The sequence below is a fragment of the Myotis daubentonii genome, chromosome 2 (assembly GCF_963259705.1).
Source record: "Myotis daubentonii chromosome 2, mMyoDau2.1, whole genome shotgun sequence".
Classification (NCBI taxonomy): Eukaryota; Metazoa; Chordata; class Mammalia; order Chiroptera; family Vespertilionidae; genus Myotis; species Myotis daubentonii.
Window position 1 is genome coordinate 34,935,224 of NC_081841.1, and position 19,980 is coordinate 34,955,203.

At 38.8% G+C, this 19,980-nt stretch overlaps 1 protein-coding gene across 1 annotated transcript in view; it reads left to right on the top strand.

Moving 5' to 3' along the window:
• The window catches only part of IRAG2 (inositol 1,4,5-triphosphate receptor associated 2), an 84,937-nt gene continuing 64,957 nt past the window's right edge, over positions 1–19,980 (top strand). The window contains exons 1-9 of the mRNA XM_059682388.1: positions 1–571; positions 1,561–1,650; positions 4,893–5,073; positions 7,951–8,030; positions 8,121–8,199; positions 10,034–10,192; positions 13,690–13,807; positions 16,068–16,118; positions 18,839–18,916. Coding sequence (XP_059538371.1) covers positions 1–571; positions 1,561–1,650; positions 4,893–5,073; positions 7,951–8,030; positions 8,121–8,199; positions 10,034–10,192; positions 13,690–13,807; positions 16,068–16,118; positions 18,839–18,916 — 1,407 coding nt within the window. The remainder of the gene's footprint in view (positions 572–1,560; positions 1,651–4,892; positions 5,074–7,950; positions 8,031–8,120; positions 8,200–10,033; positions 10,193–13,689; positions 13,808–16,067; positions 16,119–18,838; positions 18,917–19,980) is intronic.

Sequence of the window (19,980 nt, forward strand, 5' to 3'; positions counted from 1 at the left end):
ATGGCCTCTGAGAGGAAGGGAACTGAGAGGCGGCATAACCCAGTGGAAAGCATCTGTAGGAAAATCAGAGCCATCCAAAAGAGGGAAGAGCTTTCCAATCAGAGTCAACAGATTATCAAGTACCAATCCAGCAGTTTTGACAGCCCACAGGCTAACACCAGGAAAGATTTTGAAGGGATACTGAAGAAAATGGCTGCTGCTCACATTCCTACACCCAACACTCACTTTTCAGCTCCTGAAAAAGATGATGCACTCATCTCATCTCCCCAAACAGGGTCTCCAAGAACCCCATCTGTCTCTCAGCTCAGCTCCCCTGAGAATGCAACCTACTCCATCCTCAAAAGTTCTGAAAACATCTCAAGGCTGAGATCACAGAGCTCCCAGAATTACGGATCGTTGGTATCACAGACCAGAAAGCGGGAGTCCTTCTCTAACAAGGATTTGAATAACTACGGGAATGAAAATCATTTTAGTATCTTAAGACTTGACTTTGATTCCACCTCTGATCAAAGCTCTGAAATTTTCACTCCTCAGGATTCAGTGGGGAAAAATGGGTCTCTGAATGAAGATGGTAAATATTCATCTTTTAATGTTCTTTCAATAAAGCAATAAACATATCACTTTCAGGATACCTGAACTAAACACGCACACACACACACACACACACAATTCACATTATTAAAGCTTGGATAGAAACATCCATCTTTCCCTATTTAATTTTTTTTCTGTCTTAAAAGAACATTTTATATGTAAAATGTATTTTCTATGATTTCAAGTAAAAACCTCATAGAAATTCTGGATTGCATTTATAATCATAATTGTTGGTATTTCTCTACTGACCTGAAAACAAACTTTCTCTAGGGCAAATGAGAATGTCATGATGGCAATACATAGATCCAGGGGAGGTAAAATCCATGTAGTTCCCAGGTCCCTTGCTACAAACTAGCATTTTAGCATTTTAAAAAGTAACTCATTAATGTATTTATTTATTTAGTTATTTTGTGAGAATAAAATGTGTAAAAAGAAAGTGTGCATTCCCAGTAGAGCCTGTAAGTCAGGCCAGAGGAGAATGTAAAGTTTGCAGGCCAATTTCAATAGAAATTTCTGGAATTCTGCTTAGGGGATTGCTTACAGAGTCCATTATATGAAAGGCACTGGAAAACAAAACAGTGGAAAAGCAGTGTAAAATGACACATGTTCTGTATAGCTAAGTTTCTTTTCCCCCTCTACTTTTCTATTTGTTATACTACTTGCTTTTCCAGAGTATTTTTAATATTACAAGGCAAAAAAAGAAGAAAATAAAAAAAATAAAAAGAAAGCTCATTTCCCTCTCCTTTCATCTCTCCTTTCCCCCCTCCTTTTATAAAACATAAATTAAAAGAAAAAATGAATAATAGACCTTTCAAGTCCACTTTCTTTGCCTCGCCTATTTAAGTTAAGTAACCAGTACTGTATGTTGCTGTTTATTTAAATGTTTTCTTTGTTAAAATTAAAACAAACTAGTTAATCATTGTAGCACAGAAAAGCATATTTGAATTTACAAACTTTTTCATCTAATAGGGTGGAAACTAGACACAGATGATGGCATCAACAGGACCTGTGAAGAGTTCTTCACAAGCGTTTTTCATGCATGTGACACAAACTGCAGAGGTAAGTGGAAAATCACCTGCTGAAATGTGTGTGGTTTTCATCAAGTCCTTGTGCTTTTTATTGTGAGAGAAAGGGAAATGGTTTACCTGTGGTGCTCTGTGGACCTGTCTCCACACACGTGGTGGATGCAACCTAATTTGAGAGGAAGGATGGCTATTTAGGTATTGGTTATGTCTTTGTAATTTCTTTGTGTGTTTTTTTGCATGTTTCACCAGTGTTTGAATGATTTTATTGAGCTTATCAACTGGTTTACAAACTCCAATTATTGAACTACTGACATGTCATAGGTGTTGCCACAGAAGAAATACATACTTCATAATGTATAAAACCACATACGCATTTAGCTCAAATTTTTTAATTTTAGATTTTCACTTCTGCTTTTTTAAAATTTCCGCAAGTAATTTTTAGTACATGAATGATTCATACTCATTGTAGTAAATGCAATAGTATATAGATAAGCAAAAAGGAAGGAGAAAACCATCAGTAACCCTATTCCCCTAAGTGACCACTGTTAATGATTTGTTTTATAACCATCAACCATTTCCTCTCTCAATGTGGTTTTGTTTTATTTGGAATATATATATAATTTTAGAACATTTTAATGAATGAATATATATGTCGTAACAAATTATGTCTCATTTTTAACTCCAACCATTTTTCTCTCCATTCTGGATAAATGTGAGACAAATTCAAAACATTACAATATTTCACTGTAAATATTTCAATTCATATTTCTAAAAGATAAACTGATTTCAAACACAACTACCATGTTGTTATGACTAAAAATGCAACAATTTCTTAATATCAAATATCTTGCCAATATTCAAAAGTTCTCATTTGTGTGAGAAATTTACTTTTTCTTTAATAGTTGGATTTTTAAGTCAATATCCAAGAAAGGTTTGTTCATAGTAATTAGTTATCTGGCTTATATCTATGCTCCCTTTCTATCTCTCATTTTTATTGTATTTTAAGTTATTTGTTAATGAAACTGGTTCTTTTATCTCTGAATTTTGCTGATTGTGTGACTGTAGGAACACTTAACCTGTTTCTCTGTCCCCTATATTTAGAGATTTGATCAGATAAAACCTTGGTTTATTTATTTTTTTGGCAAGAATTCTACATAGATGTGTTATATATTTTTATCAGAAGGCAAAACTATTGATGCTGAAGGCTTAAATCTCCTTTCATTGGTGATATTCTATCATTCCTTCCTAGGAACTTTTTTTAATTTTATTGATTTTTTTTAGAGAGGGCAAGGGAGGGAGGGAGGCTTAAAACAACACACATTTATTACCTCACAACTTCTGTGGATTAGAGGTCTGGGCACAGCTTACCTGCACATGCCCCAGCCAGGGATTGAACCCACAACCTGGGTATGTGCCCTGACCAGGAGTCAAACCCACCACCCTTTGGTGCATGGGACTATGCTCCAACCAGCTGAGCCACATCAGCCGGGGCATTCCTTCCTAATTTATCAGCTGGACTAATCTACGAGAGAAACTCTACTCTGCTCCATCAACTATTTGGTTGTCCTCAGTCTCCTTTCTCATAGGGGAGACAGGATAAAAGCTTGATTGTGTTTCTCATCACTTGAGAATAAAAGTTGTGGCATATATATATATATTGAGTGGCCAGATTATTATGACCACCTGACATTTGTAGGCAAATTAGCTATAATTTCACGCTGAAGTTGCTAGAGGGCCAGACCATTATAAATAGGGAAGCAGGTCGTTTACCACAACAGTAGAAGTGATTTTTTTTCTGAAGATATGGGTAAACAACGCGATTTAACAGCATTTGAACGTGGGATATATTTGAATGTGAGTGGCCAGATTATTATGACCACCTGACGTTTGCAGGTAAATTGGCTGTACACTGCATCGTTTGGGATATGGAAGCCGAAGGCCTGTTCAAACACCTTTACTGTCTGCAATTACCAAGATAAAACATCTCCAATTCACACAGGAACACAAGGATTGGACAGTTGAGCATTGGAAAAAAGTCATGTGGTCTGATGAGTCACGTTTCCAGTTGCATCATGCAGATGATAGAGTGAGAAATTGACAGAAACAGCATGAAAGCATGCACCCCTCATGCATGAGTACAACCCGTCAAGCTGGTGGGAGCAGTGTTATGGTTTGAGGCATAACATGGTTTGGGAAAACATAATCATGTTTTCCTCGCATGATTTGGGCCCTTTAATTTATGTGGAACAACGTCTGAATAGCACAACATACCTAAGTATCATTGCTGATCAAGTTCATCCTATTATGTTGATGGCATATCCCAATGGAGATGGCTTCCTCCAACAAGACAATGCGCCTTGCCACGGTGCTTGTATTGTGCAAGAGTGGTTTCAAGAACATGAGGGAGACTTTACCTTGCTTAGGTGGCCCCCACAATCACCAGATCTCAATCCAGTTGAGCATTTGTGGGACGAAGTTAAAAGAACCATCAGGCAGCTGGTTCCATAACCATCAAATCTCACAGAACTGGACAGTGCTATTCATCAGGCCTGGTGTCAGATTCCTTGCATCACCTTTCAACATCTCATGGAGTCAATGCCAAGAAGAATCACCACAGTATTGAAGGCAAAAGGTGGCCCAACGAAGTACTGATGGGGTGGTCATAATAATCTGGCCACTCACGTTCAAATATATCCCACGTTCAAAGGCTGTTAAATCACGTTGTTTACCCATATCTTCAGAAAAAAATCACTTCTACTGTCGTGGTAAACAACCTGCTTCCCTATAATGGTCTGGCCCTCTAGCACAGTGGTTCTCAACCTTGGCTGCACATTAGGATCACCTGGGAATCTTTTTAAAATCCTGATTTCTGGGCCTCATCCTCCAGAAATTCTGTTTCTTTGTTATGGGGTGAGGCCACATTAGTAACAAAGAAATGGCGAACCTTTTGAGCTTGGCGTGTCAGCATTTTGAAAAACCCTACCTCAACTCTGGTGCCGTGTCACATATAGAAATTTTTTGATATTTGCAACCATAGTAAAACAAAGATTTATATTTTTGATATTTATTTTATATATTTAAATGCCATTTAACAAAGAAAAATCAACCAAAAAAATGAGTTCGCGTGTCACCTCTGACACGTGTGTCATAGGTTCGCCATCACTGTCATAGGGCATGTTCACAGGATCCAAGGAACCTGGGAGAATTAAGCACCTCACTTATAAAAAATGCTCTTAACCCATCTTTCAAAACTAATTTGCCTTTTCTTTTCCTAAGGCTCAGTAAGAATTGTCAAAATAATAGATTACCTCAGACAAATAACTAGTCAAGATTCTGAAGACGGTGGCTTTGAGGAGTTATGGAACATGCTTGATCCTGACAGGAGAGACCTGCATGTGGATCTGGAAACTTTCCACGCCATCATGAAAGGATGGATGGCTTGCTGTAGAATCAAATGGTCATCAGCAGGAAGCATTTTCAGGTTGTTTTAACAACTGATTACAGTTAATGCTAATCACTGGTTTCTTTGTGGATGGAAATATTGTGATCTGGTGCTTCTCACACTTGAGAATGCATTGCAATCACCTGAACAATATTGTATCTGATTCCTGGTCAATGCCCCCGCACCATTCCTGCCAAGATTCAGTAGGTCTGGGGTGAAGCCTGATCATTTGCATTTCTAATGTGTTTCCTGGTGATGCTGATGATGGGCACACTTTGAGAACCTACTATGTTAACTATGTTATTTCTGATAACATTTATTTTTTGTGATTAGGGGGCAGCACATACTGTGTTCTCAAAAAGAATTGAGCTGGCATAGGGGTCAAGCAAATTATTGATACTGACCACCAAATCTTCAAATGTACTTACACTCAGAGTGAACACCCTTTTGAGGTCAGTGCGGATGTTTAGGCAGTGAGTGTAATTTAGAAGCCTTGGATATAGGGAAGCTAAAGGGAAAAGGAAATATATAGTGGGATAGAAAAAAATTATGAAGAAGAATGACACTATGATCTCAGGTGCCCCTGGTGAATACTGAAGAGTCACCTTCTTTCACAGGAAATTCCTGTGGCTTTTACTCAGTCACCAATCTCTAGCTATCAGCTGATAGGTGCTAGGGATTTGCTTAAAAAAAACTTCAAGCCCAGAGAGTGGTAAAACTTGCTAGATTCCACATAGGGTTAAGATATATCGATGACTTAAGAAAAGACTACCAGCCCTAACCAGTTTGGCTCAGTGGATAGAGCATCGGCCTGCAGACTGAAGGGTCACAGGTTCAATTTCGGTCAAGGGCATGTACCTTGGTTGCAGGCACATACCCAGTAGGGAGTGTGCAGGAGGCAGCTGATAGATGTTTCTCTCTCATCGATGTTTCTAACTCTCTATCCCTCTCCCTTCCTCTCTGTAAAAAATCAATAAACTATATTTAAAAAAAAGACTACCAAAGTGGTGTTTAACATACATGAGTTAATCATGAAAGCAAGATAAATATATAAATACTAGAGGCCCCGTGCACAAAAATTTGCCGGGGGTAGGGGGTGGGGGAAGAGGTCCCTCAGCCCAGCCTGTGCCCTCTCGAGTCTGGAACCCCTCAGGGAATGACCACTTGCTGGCTTAGGCCTGCTCCCCAGGGGATTGGCCTAAGCTGGCAATCAGGCATCCCTCTGGCAGCCCGGCAGCCCTCGGGGGATGTCCACTTGCCAGCAGGGAGCAGACCTAAGCTGCAGTCAGACATCCTTAGCACTGCTGAGGAGGCAGTAGAGGCTCCCACCACCACTGCTGTACTGGCAGCCATCAGCCTGGCTTGTGGCTTAGCAGAGCTCCCCCATGTGGGAGCACACTGATCACCAGAGGGCAGCTCCTGCATTGAGCGTCTGCCCCCTAGTGGTCAGTGTGTGTCATAGTGACCAGTCATTCCCAGTCTTTCTGCTGTTAGGGTCAGTTTGCATATTACACTTTTACTATATAGGATAGAGGCTTGTTGCATGGGTGGGGGCTGGCTGGTTTGCCCTGAAGGGTGTCCTGGATCAGGGTGGGGGTCCCCACTGGGGTGCCTGGCCAGCCTGGGTGAGGGGATGATGGCTGTTTGCAGCTGGTCACACCCCCTTCAGGGTGAGGGTCCCCACTGGGGTGCCTGGCCAGTCTGGGTGAGGGGCTGAGGGCTGTTTTCAGGCTGGCCAGCGACTGAAGCTCCCAGCCTCTCCCTTTTTTCTTTTTTTTTTTTTAAATTCTGGAATTTATTTATCTTCTATAATTGAAACTTTGTTGCTTTTGGAGCTCAGAGCCAGGCCGCGGCAGGTGGGGAACCTTGGCTTCCTCCATCACTGGAGCAAGCAAGCCTCCTGCTCGCTCCAACTCTGTGGCTTCCAGCTGCCATCTTTGTTGGCGGTTAATTTGCATATTGCCCTGATTAGCCAATGGGAAGTGTAGCGAAGGTACGGTCAATTACCCTTTTTGTCTTTTATTCGATAGGATACCTAATCTTATTAGTAATTAAAGAAATGCAAATAAAGACAATGTACCATATTTGCCCATTGGTTTAGCAAAGCTGTAAAAGATCACTCTCTCCTATGTTGTCAGAGCAGGTGGAGGAGAATTAAGCCCACCCTCATACATTGTTGGTAGTAGTGCAGGTTGGTTTTTTAATGAGCAATTTAGGAATGCATATAAACCCTTAAAAATATGTGATATGTTCAAGCTAGTAATGTAAATTTAAGAAAAATAACCAATCATGTACTCTAATATATGTGTAGAATGCTCTTTATGATAGTGATAAATATAAGCAACCTAACTATTTAAAAACAGAGAGTTGGACAAATAAATTATAATACTTCCATACACTAGAATCTTAAATAGTCACTCAGAATTATGATTAGATCAATATTTGACAAGAGAAATATTCATGTATATGTATGTATTTCAAATAATAGGCAATTAATCCATATTTGCAGTATAATCCCATATTTGTAAAAATATGCATAGGAAAAAGTTGAAAAGAATATATTCCAACATTATTATCTTTTCCATGATAGTTTTAACTTTTCTCTTTTTTTGTGAACTTTCTCATTTTCTTTTTCATGTTAAATTAAAAGGTTATGGAAGGTGAAAGGAATGAATGCCTTACATTTCTTTTCTATTACCCTATTTAAGCACCATATTGGGCTCCATTTAGTTGCTGAATGAATAGAGTTTTTAAAATCCAGAAACAAACACCTGAATAGGAAAATCCAGAATACATCTGAAAAGTTAGCTAAGCTTTGATCTGGCAAAGAATCCTAGCTCATTGGTTTTTGTTGTTGTTGTTGTTTTTTTGTTGGGGTTTTTTTGCCCACAGTGAAGGAGTGAATAGTGGACCAGGCAGCAGCATGGATGATTCTGCCCTTGACCAGGACAGCATAAAATCAGGGAGAGCAAGTATGTATGGGTTTTCTTGCTATTGTTCTGCCACTTTCTTGTGGTTTGAAGAAGTGGGTTTTTCATTATCCTCTCTTGTATGTGTTTCAGTTAAGATGCTCACAAATATAACAGAGTCTGCATCAGGAAACTTCGAGGCTTTGGGCGGAGACGTGTCTAGAGGAATCTTGTAAGCATTCTTAGCTGTAATGCTTTCTCAAGTGCCCCAAGTTTTATTTATTTTATAGATTTATATATTTTACTTATGATGAAGTCACTTAGCCCTTTTTGTGTGTGTACTAGTGTTGCCATCATTTATTTTTAATTATTAATGATTCTATCTGAATTGTATTTGAACTAATTTATGTAAGACATAAATTAACATTTTCTCACTCATGAAACCCTTCTCCTTCACTGAAATCATGTGTTTTCCATGGAAAACAAGTCCCATTTGAAGTAGAGTATGACATTGACCTTAAGTTCTTTGGTGCGTTATTTTTTAAAAATCTTTATTGTTTTTTTTTTTTGTTTGTTTGTTTTTTTAATATATTTTATTGATTTTTTACAGAGAGGAAGGGAGAGAGATAGAGAGTTAGAAACATCGATGAGAGAGAAACATCGATCAGCTGCCTCCTGCACATCTCCTACTGGGGATATGCCCGCAACCCAGGTACATGCCCTTGACCGGAATCGAACCCGGGACCCTTCAGTCCGCAGGCCGACGCTCTATCCACTGAGCCAAACCGGTTTCGGCAAAAATCTTTATTGTTGAAAGTATTAAATATGTCCCATTTTCTCTCCATTGACCCCTTCTAGCCCGTCACCACCCTCTGCCCCAGGCCTTTACCACCCTATTGTCTGTGTCCATGGGTTATGCATATATGCATACAAGTTCTTTGGTTGAAGGATTATTATTTTTTTTTATTGTTTAAGGTATTACAAATAGTAGTACATATGTCTCCTTTTTTCCCCCATTGACCTCCCCTAGGCCTCCCCTACCCCCCAGCACTTGCCCTCATCCATGCCCCCTTCCCCCTCCCCCCCCAGTGTCTTGTGTCTATTGGTTGTGCTTATATGCATGCATACAAGTCCTTCCATTGATCTCTTACCCCCTCAACCCTCCCCGGCCTTCCTGGTGAAGTTTGACAGTCTGTTGGATGCTTCTTTGCCTCTATCTATTTTTGTTCAACAGTTTATAATGTTCTTTATATTCCACAAGTGAGTGAGATCATGTGGTGAAGAGTTATTTTTAAAGCACTTCTTTAATAGATACAACTTTAGCATTTTGGCTAAATGTGTATTTTAGATATCAGGGGGAGGTGATGCTGTCTCTCCCTTAGTTTATCTTTGCCACTTCAGATTTCATCATGCAAAAAGGTGGTTTAAAACCCATCTACCCAGTCTTTGCTAAGACCTGTGGTAAGCTGGCAAAGAAGAAGAGGAGACTGGGAACTCCATGAAATATGCAATCCAAGCTTTCACAGGGTTTATGATCTAATGTTGGTGGCGAGAGAGACACCAACATTAACAAGCTGTAGAAAATATTAGGGAACATGAACATTTAAGTTGAGAGGTACAGGCTACAAATGTAAAACCCCACAAACTCTTTCCTAGTTAAAGGCCTATTAAAACCTGCCACGATCCCTTGACTGAGAGAGTAATGTGCCCATTTATTTCAGGAGCGTCCATAACACAGGCAGAAATAGGAACTCGCCAGTGTAGACGGATACAAAAGTTGGGAGTGAAGTGGAAAGGAATGAACAAAAGCTGTGCAAGTTGGCTTGATAACTGGCAGATGATGCATACCTGACAATTTTGGACTAATCTTTGATGCTATTATAATAGATGCTTGAATGGATGTTTATTGTATAAATAAACTCCATTAATGAGGATGGAAGGTGATAAAGTAGAAAATCTTGTGGGAATATGTAAGCCTGTTTGGGCTTAACTATATGCCTTATTTTGATGGGAAGGAATTAGACATATTGAAGATTATTTGTTCTTACTCCTTATTTCCTCTGCAGAGAGGTGCCTGACTTGATTACTTATGTAGAAGAGCTGCATTTCAACAAGCAGAAACTGGAAGAGGAAAATAATCAGCTCAAGTTGGCACTGGAAACCTTGGAAGAAGCTAACAGCCGGTTATCGGAGGACTGTACTGAACTGCGCCTGCAGATAAAAAGGTGAGCCCTTGAGGAGTACGGCTGTGGGGCTGCATGCTGGAATTTTCAGGGTGGCTTTTACTTTAAAAAATATGCTTTTTATTGAGATATAATTCCCATTGCATAAAATTTACCGATTGAAACTGTACAATTCAGTGTGTGTTTTTTTGGTATATTCACAAGATTGTGCAACCACCATCATGATCTAATTCCAGAACACTTTCTTTCCTCCAAAAAGAAATCCCACATGAAATAGCAGTCGCTCCCCAGTACCTGCTTTCATCTGTACCTTGCAGCCACTAATCTATTTTCTGCTTCTATGGATTTGCCTTTTCTAGTCATTTCATATAAATGGAATCATACAATCTGTGTCCTTTGTGACTGCTTCTTTCACTTAGCATGTTTGCAAGATTCACCCATGTTGTAGCCTGCACCAGTACTTCATTCCTTTCTATTCGGTGAAAAACAACCCATTGTATGGATATATGCCGTTTTGTTTATTCATTTTTCAGAGGATGGACCCTGGGGTTATTCCACTTTCGGCTCTCGTGAACATTGCTGCTCTGAAGACCTGGGTACTAGTTTTTGTGTGGACATGTTTCTAGTTCTTTGGGGTCTATACCTAGGAGTGCACTTGCTGGGTAGTAACCTACACTTAGCATTTTGAGGAGCTGCCAAACCGTTCTCCAAAGCAGCTGTACCATTTTATATTCTCATGAGCAATTTCTGTCAGTTATTTTCTAGCAGTGATGTTCTCTAAGTCACTCAATGTTGTGTTCTCTATGGAACACCATTACACCGAGGGGCCAGGTGTGGACGTATCCAGAGAAGTTGTGTGGTTTTGTTACGCCCTTATTCTATGCTGTCACATGCTAAGTAATGAGAGATTTGTTGATGAGTTAGATTTAAAATGTGCCCTCAGGGTACCTATACCCTAGAAGATGATGAGGAAGTTCCTAACCTTAGCTTAAGTTGGAAAGGCCAAAAGCACCTAGGAGACGTACCAGGTAGTGTCCGACACTGGTGAAGTGGTTGCAGGAAGATGCTTGACCATCAGAAAAGAAGCAACAGGTTCTCACTGAGTTGTGTTTAAGATGCAGGTGCTAATATTCTGAACGGAAAGTTGTAAGTTAACTTGAAAAGACGGTAGAGCATTTTGACCGTGGACACATATCCCCGTAATTTTTTGACCAGCCAATCCAGCCTCCAAACCAAAGTATAAACGGTAACAATATGCTTACCTCGAGCTCTTGCCATTCCACATTTGATTTATTTATTATTTATGTGAAATATAAGAAGTGCAAGTTGATTTTAAAAGCAACTATGCATTGGGTGAACGTGTCGGTTAGGGCTTTTGGTTGTAACACGTTTCTTTACTGCGGACTCTGGTTAACTGAAGCAGTAAAGAAATGTGTTAGAAGGGAATTGGATTCCTCACAGAAGGACAGAAAGGCCAGAGAATCAAGATGAGCAGCCAGAATGCCAATGTCGACAAAATTAAACTTTTTGTCCTTTGCTTTTCTTCTTCCCCTAATCCTTCAGAAAGGGCCTCTGTTTCCTTTCATCGCTCACAGCCTATTTTTGATATTGTACAGGTGTCTGGTTGTAGTATAATTTGTCTTCTATATGAACTGCCCCTTGTTATCAGGAGGAACTTAATCTTACCCACCCTGATTACTCCAGTGCTTAGGAGAATGTCTGTCACAGAAGAGCTCTCCCATCCTTCCAGTTGCCTGCAAGCCAGAAATCTTTGTCTCCTTTTTCTTCCTCAGCCTTCGCTTCTAAATCAAATAGCAAGGCCTGTTCAATGGACCTACTTTATGTCTCTCAAATAGATTTACTTCTTTTCATTCCTACATCCGTCACGTAGTTCAAGTCAGCATTACCTTTCTCCTGGATCATGACAGCAACCTCCTGATTAGGTTCCTTGCCTTTTCCAAAAGTGTCACACCTAGGGGAATGCTCTTCCTAAGGCCCATCTGACTACATTATGCCTCTGCCCTAAACACGTCAATGGAGCCCTAACATATTCTGGATAAAAATCTAAATTCTTTCATCTAGTTTGCAAAGCCTTTCATGGTGGGGCCTCTGTTGCCTTATTTCTACTTCTCGTTTTCCACTCTAGGCTCTAACAGTATCTAACTGCTTGCAGCCCCGCAGCGAGCTTCTGTTCTCTCCCTCCCTTCCTCTTCTTTCTCATGATCTGAACTGTCTGCCTTTAACACAGTGTCTGCAGAACTTGGGTTCACTCCAACCTTGGTTCCTGTCACACTGTATTGTAAATGATGATTGCCTGTTTACTCCACTAGACCATATATTCCAGGAGGGTAGAGTTCTCGTGACTGGATTTACTTTTTTTTCTCTAGTATCCAGCATAATGCCTGGCACAGAGTTGGAGCTCAACAAATACATGTTGAATGACCAATGGAATTCTTAAATAAGGCACATATTGTACCTTCTTTGAGACTCTGCGCAGAAAACAGTTTATAACCTAGTGGGAGCACAACTAGGTAATTCCATGATATGGATTACCATCATACATTTAATAAGCTTTCTTAGTTGGACATTTAGGTTGTTTTCAGTGCTTTGTTACTGTAAACAATGCTATAATAACCTTTAAAATAAAATACAAGGTGTCCCCAAAAATGTATACATACTTTGAATGATTATAAAGTCGGTGTTTATTAACATACAGTTCATTTTCAAAATTTAAAATAATCTACAGAAATGAATAATTTTTTGTCAATGTCTGTTTTCAAACTGATGACCATTCTGGTCGAGGCACTGCTGATAATGAGAAGCAACGGAATTACAAACTTCAAGAATCATTTCATTTGGTATTTGTGTGCCCCCAACTCAACTGCTGCTGGTTTTGTACTGTAAACTTTATCTTTTATGTATCCCCATTTAAAAAACCAAAACAGTCTAGTGGCACTTTAGGATAAATTTTCTTTGTCCAAACCTTAGTTTGGCTTCACCCATTATTTCAAATCAGTTAAATCTGAAAAGGAGTGAAAAGGGAGTTATCAACTATTGAAGTGTGTATACATTTCAGCTGTCATCTCCTTGACTAGTGTTAATCTGCTCAAGGGCAAGGGCCTTGTCCCTTTTGTCCACCATCATGGGCCCCTTGCAGGGTACAGCACCTGGAACATGCTATTATTGAATAAATATTTGTGGAATTGCACTAACTAATATTACATCTTATTAGTAGAAGGAAAGAACTGTGGGCTTCAGCCAATGAGGATTTCAAAGGGAGTCTCCAAATCTTTATCTTCGGGAATATGTTTTTTTCCTTCTAACACTTTCCCCCACCATCACCCTGCCCCGAAATCCCTTTCTTTACCAAGGACTATGAAAGATAGTGGGTATATTTTTACTATTGTTGGCATCTGGTTTATATTTTCAGTGGTTTTCAACTTGGATCTAAAAATAGTCCTTGGTTTTTCTTAGCATGTTTGACAGTTACACTTGAGGTTTTGCTCATCACCTTCTTCCCCCCACCCCCACCTCCGCAGTGCCCACCAGGCTATGATGAGAACAAATCTGTTACAAGAAGAACTAGAGGAACTGAAAACTAGTATGAGTGCTTCAGAAGAGCAGAAGACCGCAATTGTAGCGCAGAACAAACAATTAGTAAGTCATCCAAGTTCCTTGAAACACCAAGAGGGTTTTGGAGGCAAAAGTCAGCCAATAGTCTGATAGATGAATAATGGTAACATCTTAAAAAAGTTAAGGCAGGTAGGATGAAAACCTGTATTTTCCTTTTCAACCAAGATTAAAATTATTTAATAACTTGGTCATATTCACAATGGTTTGTGAAGATCTAGAAGATCTCTAAAATGCATCCTGAAGTTGATAGGTGAATTCATAAGTACCTAATACCAAAATCCACTTGAATTTTTTTTTAATTCTCTATCAAACTTTCAACTTTTTCTCAGTTAAAAAAAAAAAAAAGAATCAAGTTTCCCAATACTTCCAGATTACTAAGAAGCTCCATAAATCAGTCCTTATACTAAATCAGTACAGGCTTGTAATTTTTAGAGCAAATTGCTATTTAGGCTGAGCTTTAACTAAACAGAGAAGTACATAAACATTTTTATTGAGAATGTTAAATTGTTATTTTTAGTAATATATTACAGCAGTAGTATTCTAGCATTGCTAATGACGGTGGGGTCAGCTGAAAGTCATTCAGACTAGTTTATTTTTAGGTCTGTAATTCATCAAGAGACGGGCTCCAGGTCTGTGTCAGTCACTCGTGACCTCCCACAACCAACACAGCTTAGCTTAGCTCTTACCTCAATAGTAAAATGTGGGACTAGACTCACTGAGTGTCAGGTGACTCTGTAAGTCTCTATGAATGCACTACAGGGAATATTCGATTTGGGGCCAATGAAGAGCTTTTATCTGGATGTAATGTAGAGAAATTATCAAGAACCTACCCTTGAAAATCAGAGGGCCAGCAGTCAAGTCCTGACTCCTGGGGCTGTGTAACTTTAGACAAACTACATACCTCTTTAAGCCTCAGTGTCCTGAGACCCTAGGGCTGAGAAGGTTATATGAGTTAATATATGGAAAGCACGTAATGTCCTCTTTCCTCCTAGGGCTGGGTAATACTAGCTATTATTAAAAGCAAGGAGTCCTAGATATGCAATTCTAATTCTTTGCATTATATAATGTTTTAAATTTTAAAATAATTTTGAATATTTCATTGGTCATCATGGAAATACATTGAGGTAGAAACAGAAGTAGCTATTTTTCATGTAAAAATTAATATAATTATAGGTAAAGTCCAGAGATGTTTTGATTATTCAAAGTCAATTGTCTAATAAATGATAAAGCTAGAATTGAACTCAGGTCTTCTGATTCCAATTATGTGTGCATGGGAGGGGAGGTGTTCCTTCATTCTTGTATCAATGACAACCTAGCCTGAAATGTTTTCCCTTTTATTTTTATATTATAACTAGAGGCCTGGTGCATGAAATTTGTGCATGGGTAGGGTCCCAAGGCCTGGCCGGTCATCAGGGCTGATCTGCGGGGTGACCAGTGGGACAATGGGGGGCCCCCACTGGCACCCGCCTTGGCAGACCTGGCACTGCCTGCTCGCTGGCACCACCCCCCGCCTCTGCCACTGATTAGGGCCTGCGGGCTGGGGGCAGCTCCTGCATTGAGTGTCTGCCTCCTGGTAGTCAGTGCACATCACAGTGACCAGTCATTCTGCCAGTCATTCTGCCATTCGGTCGATTTGCATATTAGGGTTTTATTATGTAGGAAGGTAATTCCTAGTTACTCTATAAAAATAAAGAAATGCATATTAACAAAAAAACTCCCACTAAATTCTTATCCTACCATATCAATATATTTATCCTACCATAACAATATGTTTATTGTTAACATTTTGGCATTTATTTTGTCCTGGAATATTTTTTTCTTCTGAGGGTTCTGAGTTTGGGGCTCTTCATTAGAAAATAATTTTTTTATAATCATATGGTAATGTTGAATCGGGGAATATCAACAGCTTCAAGTAGAAAGCTAGATTTCTTTAAGATTTCAAAGTGCTGTTTAAATAGATGAGTTCACAGTACCTGTCATAAGTGGATGGCGGGAAGTAGCAGGGCAAGAAGCCAGGCACTTTCTTTTATGTTTTTAGTCTTTCCTTCCTATTGTTATAGATTAAGTCAAGGAGAAGAGTGACTTTTCACAGATCCCAAGAAACTGTTAGCCACAGACTTAAGCCCATGTTGGAAATATTTTCAGGTTAGGCTCATTTGTGATATGTCAATGCCATGTTTAAAACTAATGAAGAGAAATAATGTTGATAGTCTTTGAGGTAAATATGTGGTATTTTCATAAACTTCTAAAATATTTTTAAATGACTTTTCTTTTAATGAATCAGGAGGCAGAAAACCGGGCTCTGATTCTTAAGATTCGGATTCTCCAAGAGGAGGTATGTTAAAATCATTAAACATGGGCACCAATAAACTGATAGAATCAATCAATCATGGGTCCTGACCCCAGGTTAAATAGAAATGATGTGAGTATTCAAATTCCTGTGGGCCAAAACCCAGGTTGCTTTGTCAAATGACAAATGAGGGAGAGGGGATAGGATTTTCATGTTTGGACAGAAGTATCTTATTACTTTTGTATATGTCCATGGAAGAAGTGGGGTTTTAAAAATTCAGATTTAAGATGAAGTGAAATTAACGCATCTAAAAACTATACAAATCAAGAAGGAAAATGTAGAAATTATATATTACCTTTCAGTTATTATTCTATTGAACTAGGTGGCAAATGTCTTGAATCTAAGACCCAGATCTTAAATTCACTGTAAGTCTGACCTTGGAAAAGACATTTATCTTTTTTGAGCTAATAATACCTATTCCCTCAGTTATTTTAGGGATAAAGATAATGCAGGTGAACCCATTTGTTTAATTATAATGTACCTCATATATGTTAGGAAATATGAGTAAAATCTCTAAAAAATGAATTATTCTATGCAATATATATTTTTAAGCAACAGAATTAAAGCAATGAAAGAATGGGTAACAAAGCTACTCGTTACTATTTTGGAGAGAAATTCTATGTAGGTACATTTTGAATGGCAAGTGTTATGCACATTTTAAAATTGGGGCTTTATAAAAGTTTATTATTTATTAAGCTGTGATGAAAAATCTGGAGAGTTATCCAAACTATGGACCAAATGAACATTAAAAAATTTCTTGGTGGGTTAAAAAAGAAACAAAGATTGGAAAGAAACCCTACCTTAGATTCAGACATGTTATAGCTACAAAAACTAGTGCTTTACAGTTAAGCTCCCAAGGTAAGATGCTTTTCTCCTCGAATATAAGATGATTGACTAGCATCAAAGAATTGTACCAAATCAGATTAGAATTAAGATGGGAGGAAGGAGATTTGGAACCCTTCACAGCATTGCAATGACTGATTTCCATTAGAAAAGGCACGTCAATGTCACTGCTAGCTAAGATTCCTTTTGGAGGCAAAAATCTGATGCATTGTGAAGAGTAACAGCACAATGGTTTGGGTATTCACATTCATTCATTCAGCACATATTCTTTGGGAGACCTTTATGTGCTAGGCACTATTCTAGATGCTGAGGAAACAAACTTAAGCAAAATAGCCCATGTGGAGCTAGCATGTTAGAGGGTGACTAGTGCTGTGGAGAAAAGAAAAGTGAAAACAATTGTGGGGGAGTAGAATTTAAACTAGCGTGGTTAGGATAAAAGTAGCCTGTGAAATTACTCATTTGGCTAAAAATTGGAAAGGAGGTTTATCTGTGGAAGAACATTCCAGGCAGAAGAAATGGCCAGCTCAAGGACCTCAGGCTGTAGCATGCCTGCTGTTATTGAGGGACAGGAAGATCAGTATGGCTGGATCAGAGGAAATAAGTAGCAAGAAGTGTGGCAGAGAGCTGCCTGGAGCCAAACCCATAAGGTCTTATATGGGCATTGTATGGACTCTGGCTGTTTACAGAGTGGGATAGAAACTGGGAGACCAATTAGGAGGCCCTTGGAATAATCCAGGCAAAAGCAGTAGTGGTGGAAAGAAGTGTGCAGAACAGCAAATGCTTCGTAGTATATCCAAAGGTATTTATTATATATTGCACTACTATGAAAGTTCTCTTATGTTTCTAAAATTGTCTCAGTGAAATATGAAGTTATCAACTGAGAGTGAGGATGTTGGAAGTGGTATTGGAAATTCAAGAAGAGAGAAGGGATAAAATAAGCAAGGAGTTGGCAAACTTTTTGTAAAGGACCTGATAGTATTTACAGGGTTTCCTGGCTAAAAAGCTTTGACACAGCCACTCACTCTGCCATTGTAGTGTGAAAGCAACCAGAGATAATATAAAAACAAATGGACACAGTAGTTTTTTAATAAAACTTTATTTACAAAACAGGGTGTCAATTAGAGCTGGCCTGTGTGCCTGGGGTAGGAAAGTTAGTGTAGTTTGCAAATCCCTGATTTACGAAAATGGCCAGAAGAATGGAATAGGATTATATATGATATGATCACCAGTGAACATAGAGGTGAAAGGTGATAAATTTAACATGTGAGCTGTGGGTTCATTTGTGTTTTTCTTTAACAATGTTCCTCTGGGATGGTGCTGGCACAGAGTGAATGGAAAGCTCAAATTAAGCAAATACTAAGAAGTAGGGGAGAGGCAAGGGAATTCAGGGGATGTGGAAGAGGGTGATTGTATGGAATGACCACAGAATAATTTAAGCCGAGTAAAGATGGGCCGAGTTCACAAGAAAAGTGGAAGAATAATGAGAAGGTGGTCAGATCGCAGATTGCAGGCTTCAGTGGGGATTGAAGTTTGTTGGTGCTCAAAGAAGTAATCTGGGAAGACAAGTGGTGGTTGAAGAGGGAGAAACTTGCAGTCAATATAATGAAAGGGCCACTGTTACTGGTAATGACAAGTGTAAAAGGTGTGAACTAGGGAGTGAATGGCTGTGGTGGAATGTAAGATAATAAGGGGCTTCCTAGATGTTATGTTAAAAGGCCCATGTTATCTAAAGTTTTGTCCCTTAGCTTAAAATGGATTATGATGATAATGATGAAAGTACTTCTTCCTAAAAAAGACTTTAAGATGGTCTCTTATTTTTTATATTTGGACTAAATCAAAGAATATTATCTTTTTTACATTAGAATACCAAGAATGTTATGGATATATATGCATTGGAAAAGAATATTGAGGAATTGTCTAAAACTGAGACAGAGCACCAAGTAAGCATTTCCCAAATACTGGTAAAACATTTTCTTCCATCGAGCTAAATATTACTCAATAAAAGGTGTGTATGACTCATTGGTACAATAACCTTTTGCTATAAGCTTTAAAATCTGAGTTATATAACTGTCTGAGTTATATAAAGGGCAATCTCTATTTTTTAATGTAACAGCTTTACTGATAAATAATACACATGCCATTAAATCCACCCACTTAAAAATGTACAAGTCAGTGCTTTTTAATATGTTCAGAGTTGTGCAACCATCATCAAAACCAGTTTTATTTTTATTGAATTTATTGAGGTGACATTGGTTAATAAAATTATACATGTTGCAAGTGTACAAGTCTATACCACTTCTGCATACTGCATCATGTGCTCAACACCCAAAGTCAAGTCTCTTTCATCACCATGTATCCCCCTTTGCCACCTCCTCCTTTCTCTGGTAATCACCACACTGTTGTCTATGTCTGTTTTTTATTTTTATTTTTTGCTTAATCCCTTCACCTTTTTCACCAATCCCCAAAACACCCTCTCCTCTGAGAGCTGTCAGTCTGTTCTTTGTCTCTATGAGTCTGTTTCTATTTTTCTTCCTAGTTTATTGGATTCCACATATAAGTGAGATCATATGGTATTTGTCTTTCTCTAACTGGCTTATTTTGCTTAGCATAATACTCTCCAGATCCATTCATGTGGTCAGAAAAGGTAAGTTTTTCTTCTTGTTTATGGCTGAGTAGTATTCCATTGTATAAATGTACCATGGACTTTTTATCCCCTTATCTACTGATGGACCCTTGGGTTGCTTCCAAACCTTGGCTATTATAAATAATGCTACCATGAACATAGGGGTGCACATATTCTTTCAAAATAGTGTTTCATATTTCTTTGGATATATTCCCACAAGTAGAATCACTGGGTCATTAGACAGTTCCGTTTTTAATTTTGGGGGGAAACCCCATGCTGTTTTCCTCAAGGGCGGCACCAATTTGCATTCCCATCAATAGTGCACTAGGGTTCCCTTTCCTCCACATTCTTGCCAACACATTGTTTGTTGGTTTATTGATA